At 39.2% G+C, this 27,660-nt stretch overlaps 2 protein-coding genes across 16 annotated transcripts in view; one reads left to right on the forward strand and one right to left on the reverse strand.

The window, feature by feature from the left end:
* SH3D19 (SH3 domain containing 19) overlaps window positions 1-10,077 on the forward strand; it is a 187,020-nt gene extending 176,943 nt beyond the window's left edge. For all 15 annotated transcript variants that reach the window (XM_021100631.1, XM_005666819.3, XM_021100625.1 and 12 more), the window contains 4 exons: window positions 60-112; window positions 2,667-2,850; window positions 3,258-3,355; window positions 8,133-10,077. In XM_021100631.1, coding sequence (XP_020956290.1) covers window positions 60-112; window positions 2,667-2,850; window positions 3,258-3,355; window positions 8,133-8,249 — 452 coding nt within the window. In that variant the 3' untranslated portion in view covers window positions 8,250-10,077. The remainder of the gene's footprint in view (window positions 1-59; window positions 113-2,666; window positions 2,851-3,257; window positions 3,356-8,132) is intronic.
* Window positions 23,281-27,405, reverse strand: RPS3A (ribosomal protein S3A; the record flags this gene model as incomplete). Its single annotated transcript, NM_001137619.1, is given in 6 exon segments — window positions 23,281-23,443; window positions 23,622-23,731; window positions 24,263-24,471; window positions 25,983-26,170; window positions 26,519-26,622; window positions 27,320-27,405. Coding segments are annotated over 6 exon segments (795 nt in total). The 5' UTR covers window positions 27,382-27,405.

The raw sequence follows: 27,660 nt of genomic DNA on the forward strand, positions 1-27,660 counted from the left end.
TTCTCCAGTACTATATAGTCTGTACATCTCAATTTTTGACTTTTTTTTTTTAAACACAGGCACAAAGCTACCACCGAAGATCAAAAAAGAAGATTCTGGTGCAAATTCTCAGGTAAGCTGCTTGAATAGATAACTATAGTGAAAGCCAAGTTTCATCTCTGGGAGCACTATTGAAATCATAATTATCAAAAGAAAATGTTATAAATCATTCTTTAGTCCATGTAGCTAATGTTTGAAATAGTTAGGTGATTAAATCTTTATTGCATATAGAGCTCATACATATGAATTAGAAAGACATGCAAACCTTGATTTAAAAAAAGAGAGAGATAATTGGAATATTCATAAAAGAGATACTATAAGTGGGTTTGAACATCAAAGAGAACTATAACTGATATTTTTAAAGCATTTAACCTATAGCAATCAGAGAAATGCCTTTAAGAGACATAAAATAACCTTTAACATTATCTAGTTAACAGAGATTCAGTAAAACTCAACAGTAAACAAGGAATCGTAAGTATGTGACAGTGAAAAGAAAGTGCAGATTATTATTATTTTTATTTCTCAACCTAGGAAAAAGATGAAAAATGAAACAAAATTTTACTCACAAAGATGGTTATGGTGGTGTTATTATAATAGGAATAAATTGGAAATAACCTAAATGTGACCATTATTGGGAGAATGTCCTGAGGCCATAAAAAACTAGATTTATAAAGTAAAAGTCATGAGAGGAAAACATTTAGGGAAATTGAATATACAGGCATAAAAAACTAGAAGGAAATATAGCTAAGTTGTTAACATTCAGTTGCTCTCACGTGGTAAGATTATAGATGGGTGGGTGTTTTTGCCATTCGTCATATGTTTCTGAACTTGCCAAATGTTTAAGAACATTTGTATTATTTTATAATGAGAGAGAGAAAATGGATTAAAGTTTTACACTGTCTAACATGACTTTAGAAGTGTTTAGCTCAATAGGAATGAATTGTTTTTTGTGACATACTTAGAAAGAGAGAGCCTGTTGCCGTCATTGTCAGAATGTCACTGGTAGGAGTTCCCATTGTGGCTCAGTGGAAACAAATTTGACTAGCATCCATGAGGACACAGGTTCGATCCCTGGCCTCGTTCAGTGGGTTAAGGATCCAGTGTTGCTTCGGCTGTGGTGTAGACCGGCAGCTATAGCTCCAATTGGACCCCTAGCCTGGAAACCTCCATATGCTGTGGGTTTGGCCCTAATAAGACAAAAAAAAAAAAAAATGTCACTGGTAATTGGGCTGTGCATCTCTCAATTCTTTCATCTCTGCCCACTGATAAAGTCAAACAGGGAGTTCCTGTCATGGTGCAGCAGAAACAAATCCGACTAGGAACCACGAGGTTTCAGGTTCAATCCCTGGCCTGCTCAGCGGGCTAAGGATCTGGTGTTGCCGTGAGCTGTGGTGTAGGTCAAAGACATGGCTCGGATCTGGCTTTTCTGTGGCTGTGGTGCAGGCTGGTGGCTACAGCTCCGATTAGACCTCTAGCCTGGGAACCTCCATATGCCACAAGTGCGGCCCTAAAAAGCAAAAAAAAAAAAAAGTCAAACAGGAAAGAAAGTGACCACAGTTCTCCAAAAGGAAATATTTACGTTTGCAACTGTATTTCTTGAGAGTGACAAGGACCATTCTTTAAGGTCGGTTACTCGGTGGGTTAGTTGAGTGCAGGAGCAAGGGGGTATGGTTAGGGTTTTTTGTTTGCCTGTTTTTTTTCATTTTGTTTTTTATGTCCTCAGTTGTTGAGAACTTAAGATGTGCCAGGCACTGTGCTAAGCATTCTACATACATTACCTCATTTGATATCCCCACAGCGACCCTGAATCCGAGGGTCAGCGTAGAGAAGGTTCTTGCCCCATGTCAGCTAGGAAGCGGCAGAGCTGAGTCTGGGCCCAGGCCTGTTTGGCTCCAGGCCTTTGCTCTTAGTGTCATCCGCGCCTCCCTGCTGGAGCATCTTGAATGTAGGACTCCCATTCTGATTTGGCAGAGACTCCTCTTCACCGGGCAAAACCTTCTTCAGATGTGTTTGCAGCAAAAGCATTCTTGTGGGAGCAATCCATCAGGCTAGCCACCATATCTCAGTGGTTATTTTGCCAGCCACAGAGCTAACTCTCTCTGCTTCGTAAAACTAAAAGTGTGAATTTATGAAGTCCTGTGCCATGGAATCTGATAGCCTCTGATTCAGGTAGAGACCTGGGAATTAGCAGACGGTCCATTCTGATCCTTCCTAATTTAGATTCAGAAGAGCTTCACTGAAAATTACTTTACCAGAGTGTTTCATTGTGTTATAAATACTGCATTTAAACATTGCAAGCTGTATCTGCTTTTTTAAACATAACTAATGTCATAGATCATAATTAGAAAAAAAAATTCTACTTAAGCATTATATATGCCTTAAAAGCAGAAAAATCACACATTTCATCACATCTGTCATTCAGAAATTATGTTTTAAGAAAAAAGTTATTGGAAACTTTCATTTTTGAAACTCCATAGCAACATAAAGTATTAAGTGATTTAAAGAGGTCTTCAGCCTTTTGGCTCTTATGATCCCTTAGCTTTTTTTCCTCCACTTTTTTTAAGCTTTGTAGAAATTAATTTCAAATAAGATGCCACCTTTCTTAGTAAATTTGTGATTTGTAACAGAACAGTCTCTCTGGAGAGTGGTGCGAAGCTCTTCACAGTTTCACAGCAGAGACCAGTGATGACTTATCCTTCAAGAGGGGAGACCGGATCCTGATCCTGGAGCGTGTGGACTCCGACTGGTATAAGGGCAGCCTGCGGGGCAGGGAGGGCATCTTCCCCGCAGTCTTCGTGCGGCCCTGCCCAGGTATGTGGGCAGCAAGGAAGGCATCCAGTCCCTAAGGGGAGCCCAACATCTTTGAAATGACACATTTTCCTTTCCCCTCTAGCCATGCTCAAATTTAAGTTGGTCGTCAAATTTGAAAGTTGATTCATAAAGTTATGCACACTCTCTTTATATAGTTTGTTGAAGTTATGGGGGGAAAGAGAGAAAAATGCCTTCGCTTGATAATGGCTAATTTTGTCTCCTAAATATCTTTTGCATCATTTTTTTTTCCTGCTAAGAGAACATCCTTCATCTTTTTGCAAGTTAAATAAATTCACAATTCATTGAAAATGTTATGTCCTGAGAATGACAAGGGGAATCTTAAAATGTTTGATGTATGTTTTAGTCCATTGTCTTTCTACCTATTTGAATTTTTGGTGTCTTCACAGCCGAGACAAAAAGTATGGCTGCTTTAGCACTGAAGGGAAGGAAGGCTAAAGCCTTGTATGATTTCCATGGGGAGAATGAAGATGAGCTTTCCTTCAAGGTCAGAATGTGTTTCTTTTTGTAACTGTATTAATAAGCAGCTGTGAATTTTGAAGTGTCTTCCGTTAAAGGGTAGACCATTTGGGTGGAGTATTGATCATTAGCCAAGAATGAATAGGTCTCAGACCCTCATTCTAAAGGATGAGATTAAAGAAAGCTGAAAGGGCAAGTGTAAATTATCAACGAGGTGTTTAGATGCTTAGAGCCTTACTGCTATCGACAGCCCAACAATCACCTAACAAATTCCTTATTCCTCAGCCTTATGACATGTGGTCTCAATAATGGTGGAGGTTTCCACTGGTAGCCCTTCGAAGGAATACCCTCCCCATGCCCTTGCAGCTGCTGTTGTTGTGTCTTTGAAGTCAATGGAGAACTGGGTGGCCACTACAGCTGGCCTCCTCAGCAGTGCCTCGTAACACACTGGAATCTTCTCAACAAAGACACTACACTTTAGGGAAATGGTCTCAATAGGTTAAGGTACTTTGTGGAGGGCTTGGGGGGGGGTGTTAAATCTTTTTAAAAATTGAAATATAGTTGATTTACAATGATGTGTTAATTGCCAGTGTACATCAGTGATTCAGATATATATATATATATATATATATATATATTCTTTTTTATACTTTTGTCTTTTTAGGGCCACATCTGCAGCATATGGAAGTTCCCAGGCTAGGGGTTGAATCGAAGCTACAGCTGCCGGCCTACACCATAGCTACAGCACCGCCAGATCCGAACCACATCTGTGACCTACACCACAGTTCACGGCAACACCAGATCCTTAACCCACTGAGCGAGCCCAGGGATTGAACCTGCATCCTCATGGATACTAGTTGGGTTTGTTAACCACTGAGCCACGACAGGAACTCCCCTTTCTTATATATTCTTTTCCATTATAGTTCATCACAGAATATTGAATACAGTTCCCTGTGTTGTACAGTAGGACCTTGTTGCTTATCCATTCTATATATAATAGTTTTCATCTGCTAACCTAAAACTCCCATTCCATCCCTACTCGCCCCACCTTGGCAACCTCAAGTGTTCTCTGTGAGTCTTTCTCTTTCATAAAAGTTCATTTGTATCATATTTTAGATTCCACATATAAGTAATATCATAATGGTATTTGTCTTTCTCTTTCTGACTTACTTCACTTAGTATGATAATCTCTAGTTGTATCCATGTCACTGTGACATTCTTTTCATGGCTGAGTAGTATTCCATTGCATATGTGTACCACATCTTCTTCATCCATTCATCAGTCAATGGACATTTAGGTTGTTTCCATGTCTGGCTATTGTGAATAGTGTTGCTATGAACATAGAGGCGCATGTATCTTTTTGAATTGTGGTTTTCTCTGGAGTGGGATTGCTGGATCACATGGTAGTTTTTTATATTTAGTTTTCTGAAGAACTTCCATATTCTTTCTATATGGCTGTACCAAGTTTATTCCCACCAACAGTGCAGAGATTTTTTTTAGAGGCCTAAAATCTAATCTTAATTTTATTTCACTGAAGAAGTACTTTTTATTTCTTGTAAAGAAAATGAGTAGTTTCATGATCCTGTTTCCACAATCCACAGTTGGCCCATGGTCAGAAGAAAATATCCAGGATAGTTCTTTAAGACCTAGCCAGAAAAAGGGTGGCTGTAACAAGCCTTTGCTGTGGTGCAGTGGGTTAAAGATCCACTTGTGTCTATGGAGGTGCTGGTTCCATAGCCAGGCTGTGCAGTAGTTTAAGGATCCAGCATTATCACTGCTGTGGCTCTGGTTATTGCTGTGGCACAGGTTTGATCTCTGGCCTGGGAACTTTCACATGCCATGGGTGCAGCCAAAAAAAAAAAAATGTTGTTTCTATTATAAAATATTATTAGTGAATGATATATATTTCTTGGAGTTTCCATTGTGGTGCAGAGGAAATGAATCTGACTAGGAACCGTGAGGTTGTGGGTTCGATCTCTGGCCCTGCTCAGTGGGTTAAGGATCTGGCATTGCCGTGATCTGTGGTGTAGGTTGCAGACGCACCTCGGATCCTGCATTGCTATGGCTGTGTCATTGGTCAGCAACTGTAGCTCTGATTTGACCCCTAGCCTGGGAACCTCCATATGCCACGAGGGTGGCCCTAAAAAGCAAAAAAAAAAAAAAAAAGGCAAAAAAAAAGATATATGTTTCTTATACAAAATTATTATTTGTAACCCTATATCAGTTTTGTTTTTAATTTCTTGATCCATAAGCTCCAAATCCATGGACCTGTTGCCCTAGTCCTTTTCAGTCTTGAGAGGCAGTGGCAAAAAATTAATTCCTTCTATCTATCTTTACATAAAATGTTACTGCAAGTGAACACTTTGGATTCAGACTTTTTGGATATTATTTTGGCCTTCATTTAGATTATGTCAATATAAGTAACAGAATTTACAGTATCCTCCAGAAAATTGGCTGTCTTTATTTTACAAATGCCTGACTGTAAACAAGATAGTTCTAGAGCTTTTTAGTTAAGGGATTCTGCACAACTTTCAATATTGTTGATCATTAATATTTTACTAAATATCCAAAGATTATTAGTAGATAAAACTTCTTTAAATTGTCCTAGCTCTCAGAAAACTGATATGGTATGTATGTATGCACCAGACCTAAGAAAGATAGTTTAGTCATACTTATGTTGTAATTTAGGAACTGGAAGGAACTTATTTATAATTAGAAACTTTGAATGCTAGAATTTTTACAGATCTTAGGAGAGTAAAGTAAATTAATGACATTTGATAGTCAGCATTTTTCCCTTTCCATTTTTAATTAAGAAAAGCCTTAAATTTAATCATTTTTCCAAAGGGCAATGTCCTAGGGCTACAGATAAATCCATTTAGCCTGATAAAGCTATTCTTAAAAGTAGCCAGGGTCATCTTGGGCCATTTATAGAATCTTAAACCCAGATTCTAAAAAATGGTTAGAAACCATAAATAACAAAATAATTTCTAGAGATAATTTCAAAAATTATGTTTTCATCTGTTGAAGAGTTATGATTCACACATAAATAAGACACACATCCCCTTTGACTAACCTGATGAGAATAAAGCAGTATTCTAAATGAGGCTGAAGCTCTTTAAGATAGGGAAGAATATATATGGATTTGATAGTGAGGCCATGGAGTTGGAGATAAATCAGGTGGTGGAGGAGAATACTCTTAAGTGGCTGAATAAATAGAGAGTACAAAATGCTCAAGATGTTGAGACAAGGCAATTATAGTAAAAACCTTTCTGAGAAAAAGGTCTGCTGTCAAATGTGGTGACCACATAGCCTGATGGTCAGCAGAACAACTCCTGGAATCACACTAGATTTGAATCCTGTCTCCACCACTAACTAGACATGTGACACCGAACAAGCCATGTAATCTCTCTGAGCTTCAGGGGTTTTTTTTTTTTTTTTTCTTTAAAATAAGGAAATCTAGGAGTTCCCATTGTGACTCAGCGGTAATGAACCCAATAGGGATGTGGGTTTGATCCCTGGCCTCGGTTAAAGTTAAAGTGGGTTAAAGTTCTGGTGTTGCCATGAGCTGTGGTGTAGGTCGAAGATGCGGCTTGGATCCTGAGTTGCTGTGGCTGTGGTGTGGGCGAGCAGCTCTGGCTCTGATGCAGCCCCTAGCCAGGGAACTTCTGTATGCCATGAGTGTGTCCCTAAAAAGAAAAAAAAAAAAAAAAGAAAGAAAGAAAGAGAGGGGGGGAGGAAGGAAGGAAGAAAAGAGAGAGAAAGAAAAAGGAAGAAAGAAAGGAAAAAGAAAGAAAGAGAAAGAATGAAAGAAAGAAAATCTATAAAAATATTTCTTTGAAATGGGGGTAACAACAGTACGCACCTCTGGGACTGCAGTGTTGTTTAAATGAGTTAACCCCACAAAGTACATGCATGGAGAAGGACAAGGTATACAGTAAGCACCTGGCTCGCTCATCTCCAAGTCTTTGATTAAGTGTCACCTTCAGTGGGGCCCTCCTGAGTGATGCCCTAATGAGATGGCAGCCCACACTTTCTGTCCCCCTCTGCCAGCTTGGTTATTCACCTCCCAGCTCTAGAATAAGGTCTTCATACATGGCTGTGTCCACTGTACCCAGAATAGTGTCCAACATATAATGGATGCTCAGTAAATAATCCTTAGGTGGGTGGGAGTTCCCATTGTGTTTCAGCAGGTTAAGAACCCAACAGAGTGTCTGTGAGGAGGCAGGCTTGATCTCTTCTCTGGCTTCACTCAGTGGGTGTAGCAGCCAGCATTGCTGTTAGTTGCAGCATAGGCCGCAGATGCGGTTTGAATCTGGTGTTGCTGTGGCTGTGGTGTAGGCCAGCAGCTGCAGCTCCGATTCGACCCCTAGCCTGGGAACTTCTATATGCTGTGGATGCGGCCCTCAAAAAAAAAAAAAAAAAAAAAAAAAAAGGAGAGAAAGAAAGAAAGAAACTGTTAAATGGGGAAACATTTACATATATGATGGCTGGTATTGTTATTTATCAAAGAATAATATTAGATTAGAAGTGGTGAAGTGGGGGGATGAGGTACAAAAGACAACTAGGAAAATAAAAGCAGAGCAAGGATGATAATGCCAAAGGAATGCGCTTTGAGGAAGAGAGGCTTTGGTGAATGGCATCATTACATAGAGATCGTCTTTGTGGTATATCATTTAATCCTCTCGGCAAACCAAGATAAATGAGTTCTATAAAGAGGAGATATACATGCCTCTCCTGGGAGGCTGCTTTCTGTGTTTATACTCAACAGAAACAAATAATTATTTCCAATTCCTGTCTTCTTGCAGGCTGGAGACATAATAACAGAGCTGGAATCTGTAGATGATGACTGGATGAGTGGAGAACTGATGGGAAAATCTGGAATATTTCCCAAAACCTACGTTCAGTTTTTACAAGTCAGCTAAAGGTGAAGCTTGACTGTGTTCCTTGGCACAGGAACTCACTTGAACTATCACTTTGACTATCAGATATGTTTTTGCACTATTTTTTTAAACTAAAAGAAATATCTATGCTGTAGGTGGTATATTAGAATTTTCTGGAAGCAGAAAACACCTAGATTTTGTCGTTAGCTCTCAGTCACAGTAGAAACATGCACATGGAAACCCATGAGCAAGTATTCTACCAAGGAGAACATCAAGCAGGATTAGCAAGGCAGGCAGACCCTCCCCCCAGGGAGAGGGTCTTCTGAGCGGGCAGCATGGGGACACACAAGCAAAAGTTGCACTTAGACATCTGTGTTCATTAGCACAAGTCAATTAATTGTGCTTCTTCATTTTTAACTTTCAAAAGAGGATGTATGTTATTCTACATGCTGTAACCATCAGGCCATTGTTGGTAATCTAAATTCCATTTTTGATATTGCAATTAATTCTAACAGCTTGAGCACATTATTCTTATTACCAGGGCAAAACTTTGCTTCAGGAGGGGGGCTTCACTGACTAGTGGGGGCTCTTGTGAGCATGTGGTGAATCAGCTCATGGTTCTTGTGTTACCAAGTGTTTCCCCTTTGTCCTAGTATTTCAAGGGGGTTTAAAATGGGATAAATCTTAGTCAAAAGAACCAAAACCATCCTGAAATGCCTTGCTAATACAACTAATCCTTCCACATACCTGCAGTACTTATTTCTTTCCTCCATGTACACTTTATGTTAACACGGTTATTATAAAGCACATCTTCTAAATCTACAATCATTCTTTTGACAATTACTGGTACCCAAAGAAAATTCATTTTCTTTGAGTTACCCCAGTAATATATAAAAGCTGTGTCTTGTTAGAGTGGTACATTATGAATCGCATATATCTCAGAATTCACAGCAACTTGTTAAGATGGAAAACAATGCTCAACCTCCACAGCTCATTCTTCCCGATATAATCAGAGTGAAAAATAATTTGAGAATCTGAAGGCTGATATTTTTGGTTTTTTTTTTTTTTTCCCTCAGCTCATCCCTGCAGTTATTTGAGTAAATAAAAAAACCACTTTTCTGCTATCCATTGTTATGCATTCCATGCTTAAGATAAAAGTGGTTCTTATGAGACTGAATCAATTACAGTTTAGGGGCTAAAAAGCCAAATAGGTCGAAGACAATCTTCCAAACAGATCAATGGAATACAATTTCATTGGAAATGTGAAACACTTTCCCAACAATGTTCATGACTTTCTTCTGTTTTTGAGAAGAGTTTGATATGCTGGGCCACTTTTTAGCTTTTGTTGTTTTTTCCATTGTCTGAAAAATTAGGCAGCAAGTGGAGAAGTCATTATGTGAAGACCACATGGAGTTCTGTAAGGAAAGAGATGTTTACTTTGTCTTTGATTAAACTTCGTTTCCCGGTCTACGGTTACAATTGATTTTGGAGTATTCGAGCTGTTTTTTTCTACGTGTTTTGGGTAAAGAAGACAGTATGACAAAAATGCTTGTCAAAATTTCACTCAAGAGTAATTTCATGAGAAATGGATGGCTTAACGCATTATCCCAACTAAATTCCTATTTGCAGCAGGCTTGTACGACAGCAGGAAGGGGGGAAGCGGGGGTAGTGTCTAAGATAGGGTGTGAGGTATATTTCTTTGCCTGTGTATTTTAACATCTTATATCTAAGATCATGAAAACCTAGCTTTATTGGAGGAAAGTATTCCTCTTAAATTTTGGCCTCTGTCAGCAGAATGATAAGTGCAATAGTTGTAAATCTACTTGACACTATAATAAACTGAACTGAACTTTTCAATGTCCTTTTCTCATACGTGTTAGACTGAGGTTTTTTGAGAAGGGAGATAGTATCTTATCTTTTTATCTCCAGCCTTTTGCACCATATAGGCTCAGTAAAGGTTGTTTGGTTGGTTGATTCATTGGCTGGCTGGCTGGCAGGCTGGTTGGCTGACAGGATGGATGGATAACTTTCACATAATAGCAATACTGTCTCTGATCCAACATGATCCACTGTCTTTTCTCATTTATTGATAAAAATCTTTATTAAAACAAAATTGCAGTTTTATGTCTTTTACTCCATCATGCTAAATTTTTTGCTTGCCATTTATTACCTACTCAACTGACAAGAAGTCAAAATGTAGCATGGTTTTCATAGGTACTTTCTTGTTCTGTATATTCATTGAACATGATATTTATACTCAGTGAATTTCAGAGTGGAGAAATAGAAACATACTCCTTTTCCTTTTAGGAATTTTAGTTGAAAACCTAATAATTGTTCACCCAAGCCTCCTCCAACTAGAATCTCTGAATCCTTTTTTCTTTGGTGCGTTAAGCTAGAGAAGTTATGGAGTTCCCTGGTGGTTTAGTGGTTAGGATTCAGTGCTTTCATCACAGTGGCCCAGGTTCAATCCCTGGTCTGGGAACTGAGATCCCACATCAAGATGCTACACACTGCAGGCAAACAAACAAAAAAATGGTCACTCTGAGAACCCAGGACAGATCAAGAAATGAAACTGAATCTCTACAGAGCTGTCTCAAAAAAGCAGAAAAACAAAACAAAAACTAGAGAAGTCATTTAATGTATAATTCTGTCCCATTTGAATACTAAAAGACAGTACATTTCTTTCAAAGAAGTCCTTGCTTATATGACTGGCCGAGTAATGTGATATATCTGTCATTGTGCTCCTGGAAATCACAGGTTTTGAATACATTCTGAAGTATTCATAATGAAAAAAATCAGTACATTTATCAAAATTTGTTGTTAGAACTGGCATTTGAAAAAAATAACATATTTCTACAGAGTTTTTTATATATCAGTACTCTTAACAATTGGTTATTTTTTTACTCAGCTTCTCAAGCTTAGATAAATATACCTAGAGGAATAGTGAAATTAAGGGTTAATTATAAGGGGATATTTGGTATAATCATTAATGGCTTATTCCTTTTAATTAATGTCAAATGTATGTGGACCATATGATTCATAATTCAGTGCCATTTCGAATGCCTTTAAATGAATTCTTAACAGTGAATTTTTTTAGAATTTAATAGGGAATAATTTCCTAACCCACTCCTTTTTACTTCACTGTAATTATAAAGGAAAAAAATACAAAGCCTAACTCAGAGCAACACCACCATCTAGGGGCCTTTCCCCTAATTGCAGTCTCGTTCTGTTAAACCACAGAAAAGTTTGCCCATCAGAGCTCAAACCTGCAGAGGTTAAATTATTTGCCTAAGGTCATATAGGTATGGCAGAACCTAAAGCAAAACCTAGCTCTACCAATACCCAATTCAGTACTATTTTTCTATTTGTTGTGCTAAAGTGATACATTTCTCTAAGCAGTTAAACAAGTAGAACTTGTTTTATTTGTCTGTAGATGTTGTAACTTCTCAAATATAATACTTAAAATTAGAATGAGTTGCAGAGAGTAAAGCCTTGAATTTATTTCTTTCAAGAAGAAAAGAAGATGGAGTTCCCTGGGCCTAGCAGTTAAGGATTGGCATTATCACTGCTATGGCTCGGGTTTAGTCCTTGGTCCAGGAACATCTGCATTTCTGCAAGCTGTGGGTGCACGCAAAAAAAAAAAAAAAAAAAAAGAGGAAGGAGAAGAAAAGATTCGTGCTTAGCTTCTCAGTTTTAGGCAGATGATTTATATTGATGTTACCTAGGAACTCAAACATGGACTGATCCATTAATGGGGATTCCTTTTTCTCTTCAATAGGAAATATTTGAATGTTTGGAACATTAGGTCTTTAAAAAGTGGGTCTCTAGGGCCATGCTCTTGGCAACAGCAGAGCAATCTTAAACCTAGGTTTTCATACACATGTAGCACAAACATTGTTTCAGTATTTTGGAATCTAATAGATTAACTCAACTGCTGTTAAGCTAATAAATTTATACTCCAGAGTCTGGGCACATTCTGGATTTTTTTAAAGGCATCTTAATTGTATGTACCCCATGGTTTATTTAGTTACCTTGAAATACTACACATTAAGGCAATATCTCAATGAAATATTTTTCAGGAGAAGTAATGATTCAAATTCATTATTCAGAAAGGAGAATTACCTGCCAGTTGTCTATCCTCTCTTAACAGAACTGGCTGACAGCAGCCAAATCACTCAAGCTGGTGCCCAGCTGCAAAAAGTAAGCTCTTTTTTCTTAGGATTTGGCAATGAGGATTATTACCATTGTGGCCTGAACTTGCCTTTTCCCATGGACACACCAAAATACAACTACTTATAGTGCAACTATCTATAAGAACAACCTAAAAACCAGCAGAAAAGATTTTCCACAACTAAAGACATGAAGAAGGGGAGTTTCCCCAGGTCACTACTGTGGCTCGGGTTCAGTCTCTGGCCCAGGAACTTCCGCATGCCGCAGACAAAGCCAAAAAAAAGACACAAAACCATAACAAAATGGGTATAAGGGATGGAGAACCAGTATAGTGAGGACCCACACATCGGGTTAGTGACTCACAGACAGAAGGAATATCACGGTCATGGGAAAGGCAGAAGGACGTGGCACAGTATGTTCAAAGTGATGAAAAGAAAACACCTACAGTAAAGGACACTATACCTGGCAAGGTTCTAATTTAGATTTGAAGGAGAGACAGTTTTACAGATAAGCAAAGACAAAAGATTTCAGCACCATTAAACCAGCTTTACAAGAAAGGTTAAAGGGACTTCTCTAAGTAGAAAAGGCCACATTTAGAAAATGAAAATTATGAAAGGAAAAAAATCTCATTGGTAAAGACAAATATGTAGTCAAGGTAGTATAGATCAACCACTCATAAAGCCAGTAAAAGACAAAAAAAAACAAAAGTAATAAAATCATCTATTTTCACAATAAGTAGTTAGGGGTACACAAAACAAAAAGATGTAAAATATGACACCAAAAACATTAAATGTGGTGAGGAATAAAAATGTACTATGATTTAAAAAAAAAAAAAGTAGGAGTTCCCGTGGTGGCTCAGTGGTTAACGAATCCGACTAAGAACCATGAGGTTGCGGGTTCAATCCCTGGCCTTGCTCAGTGGGTTAAGGATCCGGCGTTGCCATGAGCTGTGGTGTAGGTTGCAGACGCAGCTCGGATCCTGTGTTGCTGTGGCTCTGGTGTAGGCCGGAGGCTACAGCTCCGATTGGACCCCTAGCCTGGGAACCTCCATATGCCGCAGAAGCGGCCCAAGAAATGGCAAAAAAAAAAAAAAAAAAAAAAAAAAGTAGTGTGGTAGTTAGAATGTGTTCAGGGAGTTTTCTCGTGGCACAGCAGATTAAGGACCCTGTGTTGTCACTACACCAGCTCTGGTTGCTGCTGTGGTGTGTGTTCAATTCCTAGCCCAGGGAACTTACACACTGCAGGTGCGGCCAAAACAAAAAAGTGTCTAAATTTAAGAGATTACAAACTTATACACACACCTTGTGGCAACCACAAACCAAAAACCTATGATAGATACACACACATAAAAAAAGAGAAAAGAATCTAAATATAGCAATAAATATAGTCATCAAATCACACTGGAAGAGAAGAAAAAGGGACAAAAACTACAAAATAACCCCAAAACAATTAACAAAATGGCAATAAGTATATACCTAACAGTAATCACATTAAATGTAAATGGACTAAGTCTCCAACCAAAAGACAGTAAGTAGCTGATTAGATTTTTTTAAAAAAACAAAAATGGAAAACAGGACACACATATATATGCTGTCTACAAGAAACTTACTTCAGACCAAAGACACAGAGACTGAAAGTAAGGGGATGAAAAAAAGATATGCCATGCAAAGGGAAATGAAAAGAAAGCTAGGGGAGCAATACTTATATCAGACAAGATAGACTTCAAAGCACAGACTCCAACAAGAGACAAAGAAGGACAGTAAATAATGATAAAAGGATCAATCCAACAAGAATATATAATATTTGTAAATATATATATACATCTAATGTAGGAGCACCTATATACATAAAACAAATATTAGCAAACATAAGGGAGAAATTGACAGCAATACAGTAATAGTAGGGAACTTTATTATCCCACTTATATCAATGGAGTATAAGAATAAGGAAAAAGAATAAGAAAACACCTTAAATGACACATTAGAGCAGATGGAATTAATAGATATCTACAGAACATTTCATCCAAAAATGGAATTCTGGTCAAATGCACATGGAATATTCTTTAGGCTAGGGCATATGCTGGGTCACAAAACAAATCTCAAAAAAATTTAAGAAAATTAAAGTCATATTAAGCACCTTTTCTGAGCACAAGTGTGTAAGATTAGAAATCAACTATAAGAAACAAAGTGCAGAGAATCACAAACACATAGAGACTAAGCAATACTACTACTAAACAACTGAGGGGTTATTGAGAAAATAAAACAATACCTGGGACAAATGAAAAACAGAAACACAATCCAAAAACCTGTGGAATATAGAAAAAGCAATTCTACGAGGAATGTTTTATAGCACTATAAATCTACCACATGAAATAAGAAAACTTTCAAACAACCTCACCTTACACCTAAAGGAACTATGAAAAGGACAAACAAAACTCAAAAGTTAGAAGGAAAGAAATTATAAAGATCAGAGCAGAAATAGAGACTAGAAAACAACGACAAGATCAATAAAACTAAGTGCTCATTCTTTGATTGAAAAGATAAACAAAATTGATAAACCTTTAACAAGACTCATGAAAAAAAAAAAAAAAAAGAGGGCCCCAGAGTTCCCATTGTGACTCAGCAGTGGGAACTCAATTAAGGACTCGAGTTAAGTACTTGATGTCTGTGAGAATGTGGGTTCAATCCCTGGCCTCATTTAGTGGGTTAAAGATCTGGCACTGCCACAAGCTTTGGTGTATGTCCCGGGTATGGAATTTCCACATGAGCAGGTGTGGCTGTAAAAGTAACAAATTAAATTAAAACTTTTTTAAAGAGGGCCCAAATAAAATCAGAAATGAAAGAGGAGTTCCCATTGCGGCTTGGTACAAACCTGACCAGTATCCATGAAGATGTGGGTTCAATCCCTGGCCTCGCTCAGTGGGTTAAGGATCCAGCATTGCCATGAGCTGTGGTGTAGGTTGCAGATGCAGCTCAGATCCTGTGTTGCTGTGAGAAAGAAAGAGAGGGAGAGAGAGAGGAAAGAGAAAGAAAAGAAAGACAGAAAAGAAAGAAAGAAAGAAAGGGAAAAGAGAAATGAAAGAGAAGTTACGGCTGATGCCACAAGAAATACAAAGGATCATAAGAGATTATTACAATTATATGCAAAGAAAATGGACAACCTAGGAAGAAATGGACAAATTCCAAGAAACATACAGGTTCCCCAAGGATGAATCTATGAAGAAATAGAAAATATGAACAGACGAATTACAAGTGATGAAATGGAGTTAGTACATTTAAAAACAAAAAACAAACAAAAACCTCCCCCAAAAAAGTTGAGGGCCAGATGGCTTTACAGGTTAATTCTGCCAAATGTTAAAAAAAAAAAGTTAATACCTATTCTCAAACTATTCCAAAAAATTGAAGAGGAAGGAATGCTTCTGAATCCACTCTGCAAGGCCAACATCACCCTGATACCAAAAACAAAGACACAGCAAAAAAAAAAAGAAAATTGCAGGCTGGTACCATTGATGTAAAAATCCTCAACAAAAGATTTGCAAACCAAATGTAACAATACATTAAAAGGACATACCATGAATAATTTATCCTAGGGTTGCAAATTGTTCAGTATCCACAAATCAATGTGATATACCACATTAACAAATTGAAGAATAAAAATCATGATAATCTCAATAGATACAGAAAACCTTTTAACAAAATTCAGCATTCATTTATGATAAACACTGTCTAAAAAGTGTGTACAGAGGGAATGTACCTCTACATAATATAGGCCTTATATGACAAACTGACAGCCATCATACTCAAAGTTGAAAAACTGAAAGCATATCCTCTAAGATCAGAGCAAGACAAGGATGCCCACTCTCGCCACTTTTATTCAGCATATATTGGAAATCCTAGCACATCAATCACACAAAAATAATACAAATACACAGCATTGTAAATCAACTATAATTAAAAAATTAAAATAAAAGGAATCTGATTAGAAAAGAAAAAATAAAACTGTCACTGTCTTGCAGATAACATGATATTATATATGGAAAAATCATAAAGATACAACCAAAATATTGTTAGAACTAAAAAGTGAAATCAGTAAAGTTGCAGGATATGAATTAATATACAGAAATCTGTTGCCTTTCTATACATGCATAACAAACTATCAGAGAAATTAAGAAAACAATCCCATTTACAATTATGTCAAAAAGAATAAAATACCTAGGAATAAATCTAACCAAAGAGGTAAAAGACTTGACTTTGAAATTATAAGACATTAATGAAAGAAATTGACAACACAAATAAATTGAAAGATATATCCTGCTCATGGAATGGAAGAATTCATATTGTTAAAATGACCATACAACCTGACATTCTACAGACTCAGTGCAATCCCTGTGCAAATACCAAAGGCATTTTTCACAGAGCTAGAAAAAATAATTTTGAAATTTGTATGGAAACATAAAAGACCCTGAAGAGTCAAAGCAATCTAGAGAAAGAAGAATAAAGCTGGTGGTATAACACTCCCTGATTTCAAACCATGTTACAAAGCTACAGTTATCAAAACAGAGTGATGCTGGCATAAAAACAGACACATGGATCAATGGAACAGAATAAAGAGCTCAGAAATAAACCAACGCTTATATGGGCAAGTAATCTATTACAGAGGAGGTAAGCCAGCCTCTTACAATGGAGAAAAGACAGCCTCTTCAATAAATGGTATTGGGAAAATTAGACAGCTATATGCAAGAGTCAAACTGGGCTACTTTCTCATACCATATACAAAAGTAAATTCAAAATGGGTTGAAAAACCTAAATATAAGACCTGAAACCATAAAATTCCTAGAAGAAAACATAGGCAGAATCCTCTATGACATTGGTCTTAGCAATATTTTTTGGATCTATCTCCTCAGGCAAGGGAATCCAAATCAAAAATAAAGAAATGGGACTACATCAGACTAAAAAGCTTTTGCACAACAAAAGAAACCATCAGCAAAACCTATAGGCAGGAGTTCTCATTGTGGCTCAGTGGTAACTAACCGGACCAGGATCCACGAGGATGTCGGTTCAATCCCTGACTTCACTCAGTGGATTATAGATCCAGCATTGCTATGAGCTGTGGTTTAGGTCTCAGACACAGCTTGCATCTGGCATTGCTGTGGCTGTGGCGTAGGCCAGCAGCTACAGCTCTGATTCAACCCCTAGCCTGGGAACTTTCATATGCCACAGATATGGCCCTAAAAATAGAAAGACCAAAAAAAAAAAAAAGTATGTATATATACACACACGCACACAAACATATATATAAAGGCAGCTTACTGAATGGGAGAAGATATTTGCAAATAGGTGAAGAAGATTAAGGGTATGAACTGCCATTATAACAAATAAGCCATGAAGATGTAATATATAGCAAAAGGAATATAGTCAATAATATTGTGTTAACTTTGTTATGGAGAAAGATGGCTTGGTAACTCATGGCGATTGTTTCATAATGTGTGCAAATGTCAAATCACCACGTAGTACACTGAAACTAGCAGTATATCAACTATATTTCAACTTTTTTTAAAAAGCATGTGGTGAGCCAGTTTGAATCAAGATTGTATTGTTCTGTTAGTGTGTACACATCTGTACACATTTATATTTGGGAGCTGCTGTTGATGGCACCAGGCAGAGCAGGATAGTCCAGGATGGACCACATCCACGTGAGTCTTCCTGTTTATGTAGCAGGTGGACAGGGGCAACAGACCCACTAGCAAGTCAGGCTGTTAGCTGCAACTGCCAGGTAACAGTTTTGGATCAAGAGTAACGGTTCTCAACTAGGGGAAATTTTTTCCCATGGTGGACATTTGGCAGTGTCTAGAAACATTTTCACTTGAAACAGCTTGAGGAAAGATGCTACTGGTAGAGGCAGAGGTCAGTGATGCTGCTAAAAATCCCACGATGTCGCTCAACTACGAGTTATCTGGTCTAAAACATCAGTAGTCCCAAGGTTGAGAAATGATGATCTAGGGATCAAAGTGTGTCCCCTTCTCTCCCTCATGGGATCTAAGTTGTTTTCTTCCCCAGTGCCAGGGTTTTTGTCTTCCCTCCACTGCCACAAAATTTGTACCTATAATTTCTGATTTTCTCCAATTATCTGTACTTTTACCTAGACCTTTTGTCCCGATTATCACCCAGGAAGCAGCCAAGATGCAGTGATCTTTTTGGAAGGATTTGCTGTATTTTGTGACTCCATCACCTTAGGCAGGAAAATAGAACAGGAGGAAGTGAGAGTGGTAGCATCAGCAACCTTTTGAAGGCTCAGCAGTGCTGGATATCTGTAGATGGTAGGCAGCTGTGAAATTGCCATCAAATTCTTTCACTATTGGCTCATTGCCAGGTGGCCTTTAGGATAAAAAGTGCCTCGTTGCTAGATTGCAAGTGATCTTGAAGACTAAGAACATGATACATACATACATAGGAGTACAGTAGTTTCAAGGGCTTCAATTTTGTGTCTACAGTCAGTTGAACAATGTTGTAACCTAAAAATGTGTCAGCAGTGCTGAGGCAGCACCAGCCACCCTGAGAGGTGACCAAAGTACTGGTGTAGTCAGCCTGTCAGTATGTGTGATATGGCCTCAACTACCTGCAGAGAAACAGGCTGACTTTTGGCAGGAGTCACAGGTCTGGCTTGCATGGCATACACAGCCCATGATGGTGGACATACTGCCATGTGTGAGGGCAGTCTGGGTGTGCAGAGAACTACCATAGATATATCTACAGGAGTGAGCCAGACCGTCCAACCAGTAGCCACAATTGGTTCCCACAGCATACACCCTTTAAAAGGCTTTTTTGGTTTCTTTTTTTTCTTTTCTTTTTTTTTTTTTTTAGGGTCACACCCACAGCATATGGAGGTTCCCAGGCTAGGGGTCCAATCAGAGCTGTAGCCACTGACCTACATCACAGCCACACTAACTCCAGATCCGAGCCACATCTGCGACCTACACCACAGCTCACGGCAACGCTGGAGCCTTAACTCACTGAGGCCAGGGATCAAACTTGGGTCCTCATGGATACTAGTTAGATTTGTTTCCACTGAGCCACGACAGGAACTCCTAAAAGGGTTGCTTTAATATGCCTAAACACTCTTTCAAGTGGCAGGCCAGATGGGTGTGCCATGGGCAAAAAGCCCAAGGGTCAGCAAAAGTGACTGTTCACAACCAGACTATGAAAATGGCCTGGAGTTCAGCAGCGACCACAATGACTTTAGCTTTGCACAGCTGGTGCTGAGGCTGGACAGCTGCCACAGAACAGTGGATACCATCAGCCTTTAACTTAAATGAGCCACCATGATTCAGGCCCAGGTGTTAAAGGGATCTCTGTGAAGTGAGGGTCCCTTTGAGGCTTCAGTTTCAGACAATGGGGTAGGAGGCACAGTTTTCCAAGAGTTGCTGAGGCTGGTACATTCCAGAAAACAGGAAGTTCTCTGCTGGATGATACACTATCTCCAATACCCAAAGCATCTGGGAGTCAGGCCTTTCCAAAGAACAAAAAGATAGCATTTTCCTTGACTGCTAGAGATTAAGCATCATGAACCCATCCAAAGGCCAAGAAACTGTACTTGGCAAGCAAGCTCCTGAACTTTATTGGCGTTTATCAAACACTCTTGTTGGTAGAGATGTGACAAAACCAGCCAAAGCCTCTGAGATGGAGGCTCTGACTTGCCAACCAACAAGCCATCATCTGTCTAGGGAAATGTGGGCTGAAAGTTTAGAAGTCCTTGTGTTACAAGTAGCCCACCCACTGAGGGCAAATGGCAGGGGAGTGACCTGCCCAGAGACACATTTCAAAATGTAGCGTAAGAATTTACAGTATGTGTACATCAATCTCACCTTTAAAAGTGTAGTTTCGAAGTGTAACAGCATGTTGGACTGGCCCAGAGGACCTCTCTACACACATAAATACTAAGATACTTTAGAATTAATAACCCTTGCTTTATTGCAAGTTTTGCTGAAGCCCTACCCGTGGCATTTGAATGTTTTTTTTTTCCTTATTTACAGCATGCACCAGTTAGCTTTTTCTGCAGAGCCAAGAGGCAAATTTGAGGGTATTGTGTAACAGAGGGAAAACAAAGGTCTACAAACTTTTTAATGAAGTTCACACTATGACTATGGAGTAAATTTTTTTCTGCACTATATATTTTTGGCTGCACCAAATGGATGTGGAAGTTCCCCGGCCAGGGATCAAACCTGCACTACAGCTGCAACCAGCCACAGCAGTGGCTTAACCTGCTGAGCCACAAGTGAGCTCCCACACATCTTTCTTTTGGAGTGGGGTGTAATTATTTCACCTAATTAGGGTTCAAAGTTAATGATCCTCCATCGTTAAAAATCAGATCACCTGTATGTATCTCAATACTGTTTTTTTTTTCAGTTTTTGCTTTTAAGGGCCACACCTGTGGCATAGGGAGTTTCCCAGGCTAGGGGTCCAATCAGAGCTACAGCTGCCAGCCTACATAACAGCCTCAGCAACGCAGGATCTGAGCCACTTCTGCAACCTACACAGCTCGTGGCAACACCAAATCCTTAACCCACTGAGTGAGGCCAGGGATCAAACCTGCAACCTTATGGATGCTAGTTGGGTTCGTTAACTGCTTAGCCACAACGGGAACTCAATACTAATTTGTAATGAGATTTCAGTATGGCACCTTTGAAGTTTTCTCACAGATAGGTGATAGGTGTGGCACTCAAAACGTGGAATTGTTCCTGAAATGTGCAGTGCAGTGCAGTGATGAGGGTGCTATATATGGTCTCACCTGCCACTGGAATGCAAAAAGCAACTGACACTACATGAAGATGAGTGAATATGGCCATGGTCCAATAAAACTTTACCTGTAGATACTGAAACCTGTATTTCATGTAATTTTCACACACAGTGGAATTTTTTCAAGTCATAAAAATTCAGAGGCCATTCTTAGCTTGTAGGCTGTTCAAAAACAGAAGCTGGCCAGAGTTGTTTCATCAGCAATTAACCAGACTGTCTTACAGAAATATAGCCCAAGGAATTTATCACACAAATTCATAAATCAGTTAGGTACTGTAACAGCTATCAAAAGGTTATAAGCAAAGACTCTGATAAAAACAAATCAAGGGAACAGAATCAATGCTGAGAAAAAACTATAGCTTAGGAAAATTTTACCCACCCCACCCCCTTCAAGAAAAATTTTTTTTGAAACTTAAAAAACTGCACTTCACAGATGCTGCATTTTTTACAAACTGAAGATACATGGCAGCCTGGGTCAAGAAGGCCTACCCATGTTATTTTTCCAACAGTATTTGCTCATTTCATGTATGACATTTTGGTCATACTTGCAAAATTTCAAACCCTCTACCAGCAAAGACTGACTTACTGAAGACTCAGATGATGGTTAGCATTTTCAGCAATAAAGCTTAAATTAAGGTGTGTACTTGTTTATAGACAGTTCTGTAAGACTACAACATAGGGTTAGCATAACTTGTAAGTACTGGGAAACCAAAAAATTCCTGAGATTCAACTCTTGCCATACTCAGTTTGAGGTGGTCTGGAACGAAACCCACAGTATCCCCAAGGCATGCCTATACCGCATACCTGATACTATCCAGTCAGACCAACTATTTCACACAATTACTGTATTTTAAAGAAACAAAATTCTTTGAGCTTCTAGTCAAAACCAAAGTAACTTGTAAGGTACAGAAAATTAAAATCAGATCTTCATCAGCAATGTTTTATGCCAGAAGAAAATGGTAGTATATTCCAAGATGCTCAAAGGAATTACGGGTTATAAACCCAGTAAATGACTCTAGTCTCATGGTTACGGATTCAGTGCAATTTGTCACTGTGGCTCGGGTCACTGCTGTGGCAGATGTGGCCCCTCCCTGGTGCAGTAACTGCAACTTTCACACGCCATGGGCATGGCCAAAAAAAAAAAGTAAATTAAATGCAAGAAATATGGCTCTTGATCTTCATTTGTAAGGGGTTAGAGTTAGGATGACTATCTGGAAGGGTAAAGGATTTGTCTGTATGCTAATGGAATAGCTGGAAGGAATACTGATAAAGGTGAGACCTCACTTGGAGCCAAGAGCTTGACTAGGGAAGAGGTGTAATCTGATACTTGCTGTCCTAGCACAAATCATCTATGACAGGAAGGCAGAAAAAGTAGTTAACACATGCAGAGATGGCAGGATGGAAATGACAAATTTAGGAGGTACTCTTCTCATCTCTTCTCAAGAAGCAAGGTCATCAGCTCAACTGAGAATGAGAAAGTTGGAGTTTGGGGAGAGAAGAGGTATAGAATAGAATGGGTGAATGACTAGCAGGAAATACTAGATAGTGGGGTAGCATTAAATGCCCACTTAATAGGAAATCAATTAATAAACAATGTTTCTTTAACCAACTTCAAATTGACCTTGAAAGTGTAGAGTGAGGCCAAAGAAAACAGCATTGAGATTTTAAAAAAAATTTCCAAAACCTAAATGCCAATGAGCTCTTCCCTTTCCACTATTCAATCAGTCTAGCACAGTGGTTCACAAAGTATGGTCCCTGGCCATCAGCATCACCTTAAGTTTGTTTAAAATGACCTCACCCTAGAACTATTAAACCAGAGACTCTGGGGACAGGACAGTACAATGTCTTTAACAAGCTTCCAGATGATCTGAGAACCCCCTAAAAAACTTGGGCCATGTAAAGGAAAAGGTTTCCCTTTATTAGCCACCCAGACCATTCCAGCTTAAAACAGACTATTACCTTTTCTGGGCAACTTAGTAACTAAGAGCAATGAATAAAAAAAAAATCCACCCTAAAGTTTAGAAAAGTTCACCATGTTACTATCAAACCAGAACATCTGATTCAATAACCTGTATGATTGTTTAAAAAGAATGATCAGAAATAAAACATCACAAATAAGATCTTTTATTTGTCACCATTAAAAATCTGAATTTTAAACAGATTCTTGCACTGGGGGCTCATAGCCATCAGCTCGTTCAACTTTAGCACCTGTCTCGTCCCCAGTAGCTTTTCCAGAACTACTACCTTCACCATGTAGCTCCATGAGTTTTCCCACTAAAAGAAAGAAAAAACTCCCATTAGTTATAGCATACCATTATCTTGAAACCATGATCTTCAATACCAAAGGCATGACCAAGAAACCATTATCTGGACGCAAAAGACCCCCAAATACCAAACAGTCTATATGTCTATACAATGTTTTCTTTCAGGAACCCTGTGATTCCTCACTTACATTCAAACTTGGGCTTCTTCAGCATTTTTACTTTTCTAACGAAGACGTCATGAAGCGGATAAATAGACTGGCAAGCCTTTTCTATGTCCTTTCCAATGCTGTCTGGAATCCTGCAAACCAGTAATGATAAATTAAACACACTTCACGTAATCCAAAATATTCCTCATTCTGCTACTGCCTTCACAGGTGAAGGTTATATGATCCGAATTACATAACTAGTTAGTAGCAAAATTAGCAGTTGAGCTTTCTGAGTCCAAGCCTTATGCCTTTTCCATGACACTTCTCTGTGCCAACTGCATGGGAACATCAGAAAAATGTTACGTATTATCATCGAACATCATCTGGGACCGAAACATTTTGTCATCACTTATTCCCATACATTAACGATCGTGATGGTTTTATAATATTTTCTAAAGAAGGTAAAAGCAAGTCCTGTGCTTCAAGTCTCACTGCCGAGAGCTTCATTCAAAAAAAGGATAAAGAAACCATCAAATAACATTTACTGAACACTTAACATGCTTTCATTTCAAGAGATGCATCTAGACAGTTTCACAGCCTGAATTTACACAAAAGTCTGACTCCACCTTGTCTCATATGCTTCCCTCATCTGAGGGCTGTGCTGTGTGAGGGAAAGCACTTACAATTTATTGACCACCTCTTTCAAGTCATTTGTCTGCACCTCTCGGGTCATGATTTCCATCATCTTCTTCCGGATTTGGCGGACTTGTTGGTGCTGAGCGTAAGAGGTCTTCCGAATCTGATTGTTGCGTTTTTTAGTAAAACCAACACAGAACAGACGAAGCAAATAACCATCGGTAGTCTTGACATCAACGTGAGCTTCAATCATGGTCTAGTAAAAAAAAAAAAAAACCTGTCAGATATATCAGATTTTGTGGGGTTTGCTTTTTTTCTTTTTTTGGCTTTGCCTACAACAAATGCAAATTCTGGGGCCAGGGACTGAACACTTGCCACAGAAGCAACCCAAGCCACTGCAGTGATAACACCAGGTCCTTAACCCAGTGCACCACCATGTTATCAATGTTTAGCCCTCAAACCCCAATTCTAAAAAGCTGGCAGGTCAAGTACTCATTTCACAATATTAAGTATGATAAATGACTAGTTTAATTTACAGAATTAACCTCCTTCAAGTGCAGTTACCCTGAATTCTTACTATCTACCCTCCACTTGTAACTGAATAAATATCCTCTCAGCTGTCTTCCCTCCTCCCCTCTGGGTAACTTCTATCCTCATAATCACCTATGTGAACAGCACCCACCCTCTTCCATTCACATGCCTTTTACAGAAACATGCCAGCCTTTAACAACCTGTTCTTTCCCCAATCAGTTCTTTAACTCTGCAAAAGAATATATATATATTTAAATTTCTTCTATGTTCCAAACTAAAGCCATGCTGAGGATTAAACATTTACACATATAAAATATAACTTTTAAAATCTATACTTCTATTACTGTCTAAATTCAGAAAAAACTATCTGAGATAGTGAAAAAATGAACTGCTTTCTTTGTATTTTGTAAATCTTACACCACAGTTTAAAGAATGAATATAATACAACTATAGTGAAAAGACCTTAAATGGTTTCCAGGAATGCAACTATAAAACCTTAAGGGAATGTCAGAAATAAATGTAACGGTAGAATCAAAATGTATCATATGGGACCGAAACATTTTGTCATCATTCATTCCCACATAGAAAATATCCCCAAAGGGGATGGTTAACAGGACACATCTGAACAAATGTAACTAATCCCTGTAGTAATACTAACAGGTACAAGTGCTTTCTGTGTCAAGCTCTGTATAAGCATGTTTGCATGGATCTTTTACTTATCCTCATTAACTCTCACCTTATGGTAACACTCTCACCAACATTTTACAGATTAAGAAAACCAAGGCTTAGCAAGCTTTAAGTTACCTTCCAGAAAGAATAACTGGAGAAAGGAACCAAGATTTCAACCCCACACCAGAGACTCTGTCACACCCATTACAGCAAAACAGGTAATCAAACAAAACTAGCCCAATCCACCCTTTCCCAATAAAATTCTCTAAAATTCGCTAGACTTTGAGGTCCAGAGGTACTCTGAAGACAGGCAAAACTAAAACGGCAAACCTGCACCTAGACGTTCTTCAACCAGCTACTAATCCATGCACCAGGGCTGTGAGATGAATTCAATTTACACAGGTAATTTACACAACCTCACTGTTGTTGATCAAGTTCAAGTGCCAATCCCAGAATCCACTCAATAACAGGACTTAAAATGAAATCTAAACCTCAACACCTTTCTGACCTTAAACCACAACATCTTTGGTCACAAACACCACAGGACCACTCAACTTCTGTTCTCACCTGCCATTTTTTGACCATTGAGCACATCTTGTCACGGGTAAGATCCATGCCGTGGAAGTTGGTCAAGCAGTTTTTGCCCTGAACATCCTCAGTAATCAGCTTGAATTTTCTAAATGCAACTTCATCATTCTGCAGATCAGCAAGGCTCACTTCAAACACACGACCCTTGAGGCCATCAGATGCAATTTCTATAAAAACAACAATCGTGTTAACGTTAGAAAACATATTAAGGCAAGAAAGATAAATTTCATGCATTAAACTTAAACTAATAATAAAGACATTAACTTTTGTTTACCAAATCCATATGGACACCAATGACTTACTGACTGCTCATTAGAAGCTCAAAAATACGAACATTTTTTGCTAATTCTAAAAGTACCACCTCGCTTCTCCAAGTGTTGTATTAAAAACAAGCCCTAAAGGGGCCAAAGTTGTCACCAATAGCTGACATTCCCTCACCGTATCCCACCACAGAAACAAGAGTAGACCGACATATTTTTCAATTTAAGAAAAATACAGACGAAAGAGATACTCACTGGTTCCTTGAGTTCTTGTGACCAGTGTTTTCCCAATATTTCTTATATTGAACATAGCTGGTGCTTTCACATCATACCAATCTTTCTTAGAAAATGGGTCAACCCTGGATTTAAAAAAATGCTTAGGTTTTATCGCAGATAACGTAATTCGTTTTAAGCCTCCCTCAGTTTTTGTTCTAATTACTTTAAAAAACCTAGCTCTTCCCACTATATCTATTTCACTGAGCAGATGTGACACTCTGGCAAGTAAATTATGCCCCAAACACTCTCCACCCCTATCGGTCCTTCCACTATACTGACTGCATTACCTCCAAACAACTTGCACGTCTCTTCAACCTTATTGGCACATTAAGACACATACTAGTAACCTAGGCTCTTTAAGGCCTCATGCTAGCTTACGAGATCCCAGGTTCCACCTGGCCATAGCAAGGGAGGGGTGCAGCGTCCCGGGTGGACAAAAAGTTGCGTTGACAAGTCCGGCTTTTGGAGGGGCACTGATTACTCGTAGAATTTACGAGACCCGTAAGCCCACAGTAAGGAACATGCCAGGCCAGAGACGCAGCGGCACTCCCGACTCAAAAGCGGTGCGCATGAGGTCCAGAGGGCCAGCGGAAAAGCAGCCGGACCGCCGCAAAAAAACACCCAGATCCGCCACGCTCCAGTTCGGGAGTTTACTAACCCGGCACGACCCGCGCAATCCAACTAACATCCTCGCCATCCGGCCCACATCGCGATCCAGAACCCGCCCGCCGACTCCAGCAGAGCCCCTAGAAGCGGGGTGCCACGACAGCTGTCACTTACACTTTCTTCTTGGCTCCCTTTTTGCCGCCTTTCGTAAGGCGCTTATTCTTGCCAACCGCCATGGTGCTGCACAGAGAGCCAAAAGGGCGGAAGTATCACTCGCGCGAGAACTTAGGCGTGCGGGGCGGGACGTGCCGTTTACGTGACCTTTGATCTTACGTTTTCCGGCCTTCAGAACTGGGAGAGTCACGTCTCCGACTGTAGCTGCGACTGCGCCCTCGCCTGTGGGGAGGCTGCGTAGCAGGCCACTGGTCGCCGGCTGGGCGCTCCTGAGGCCCTGGCGCAGGCGGCCTGAGGTGCCTCGTGTTGGTGGACGGGGGTTTCTGTGGCCCTGACGCCCT

Source organism: Sus scrofa, chromosome 8, assembly GCF_000003025.6.
Source record: "Sus scrofa isolate TJ Tabasco breed Duroc chromosome 8, Sscrofa11.1, whole genome shotgun sequence".
NCBI classification, from domain to species: Eukaryota; Metazoa; Chordata; class Mammalia; order Artiodactyla; family Suidae; genus Sus; species Sus scrofa.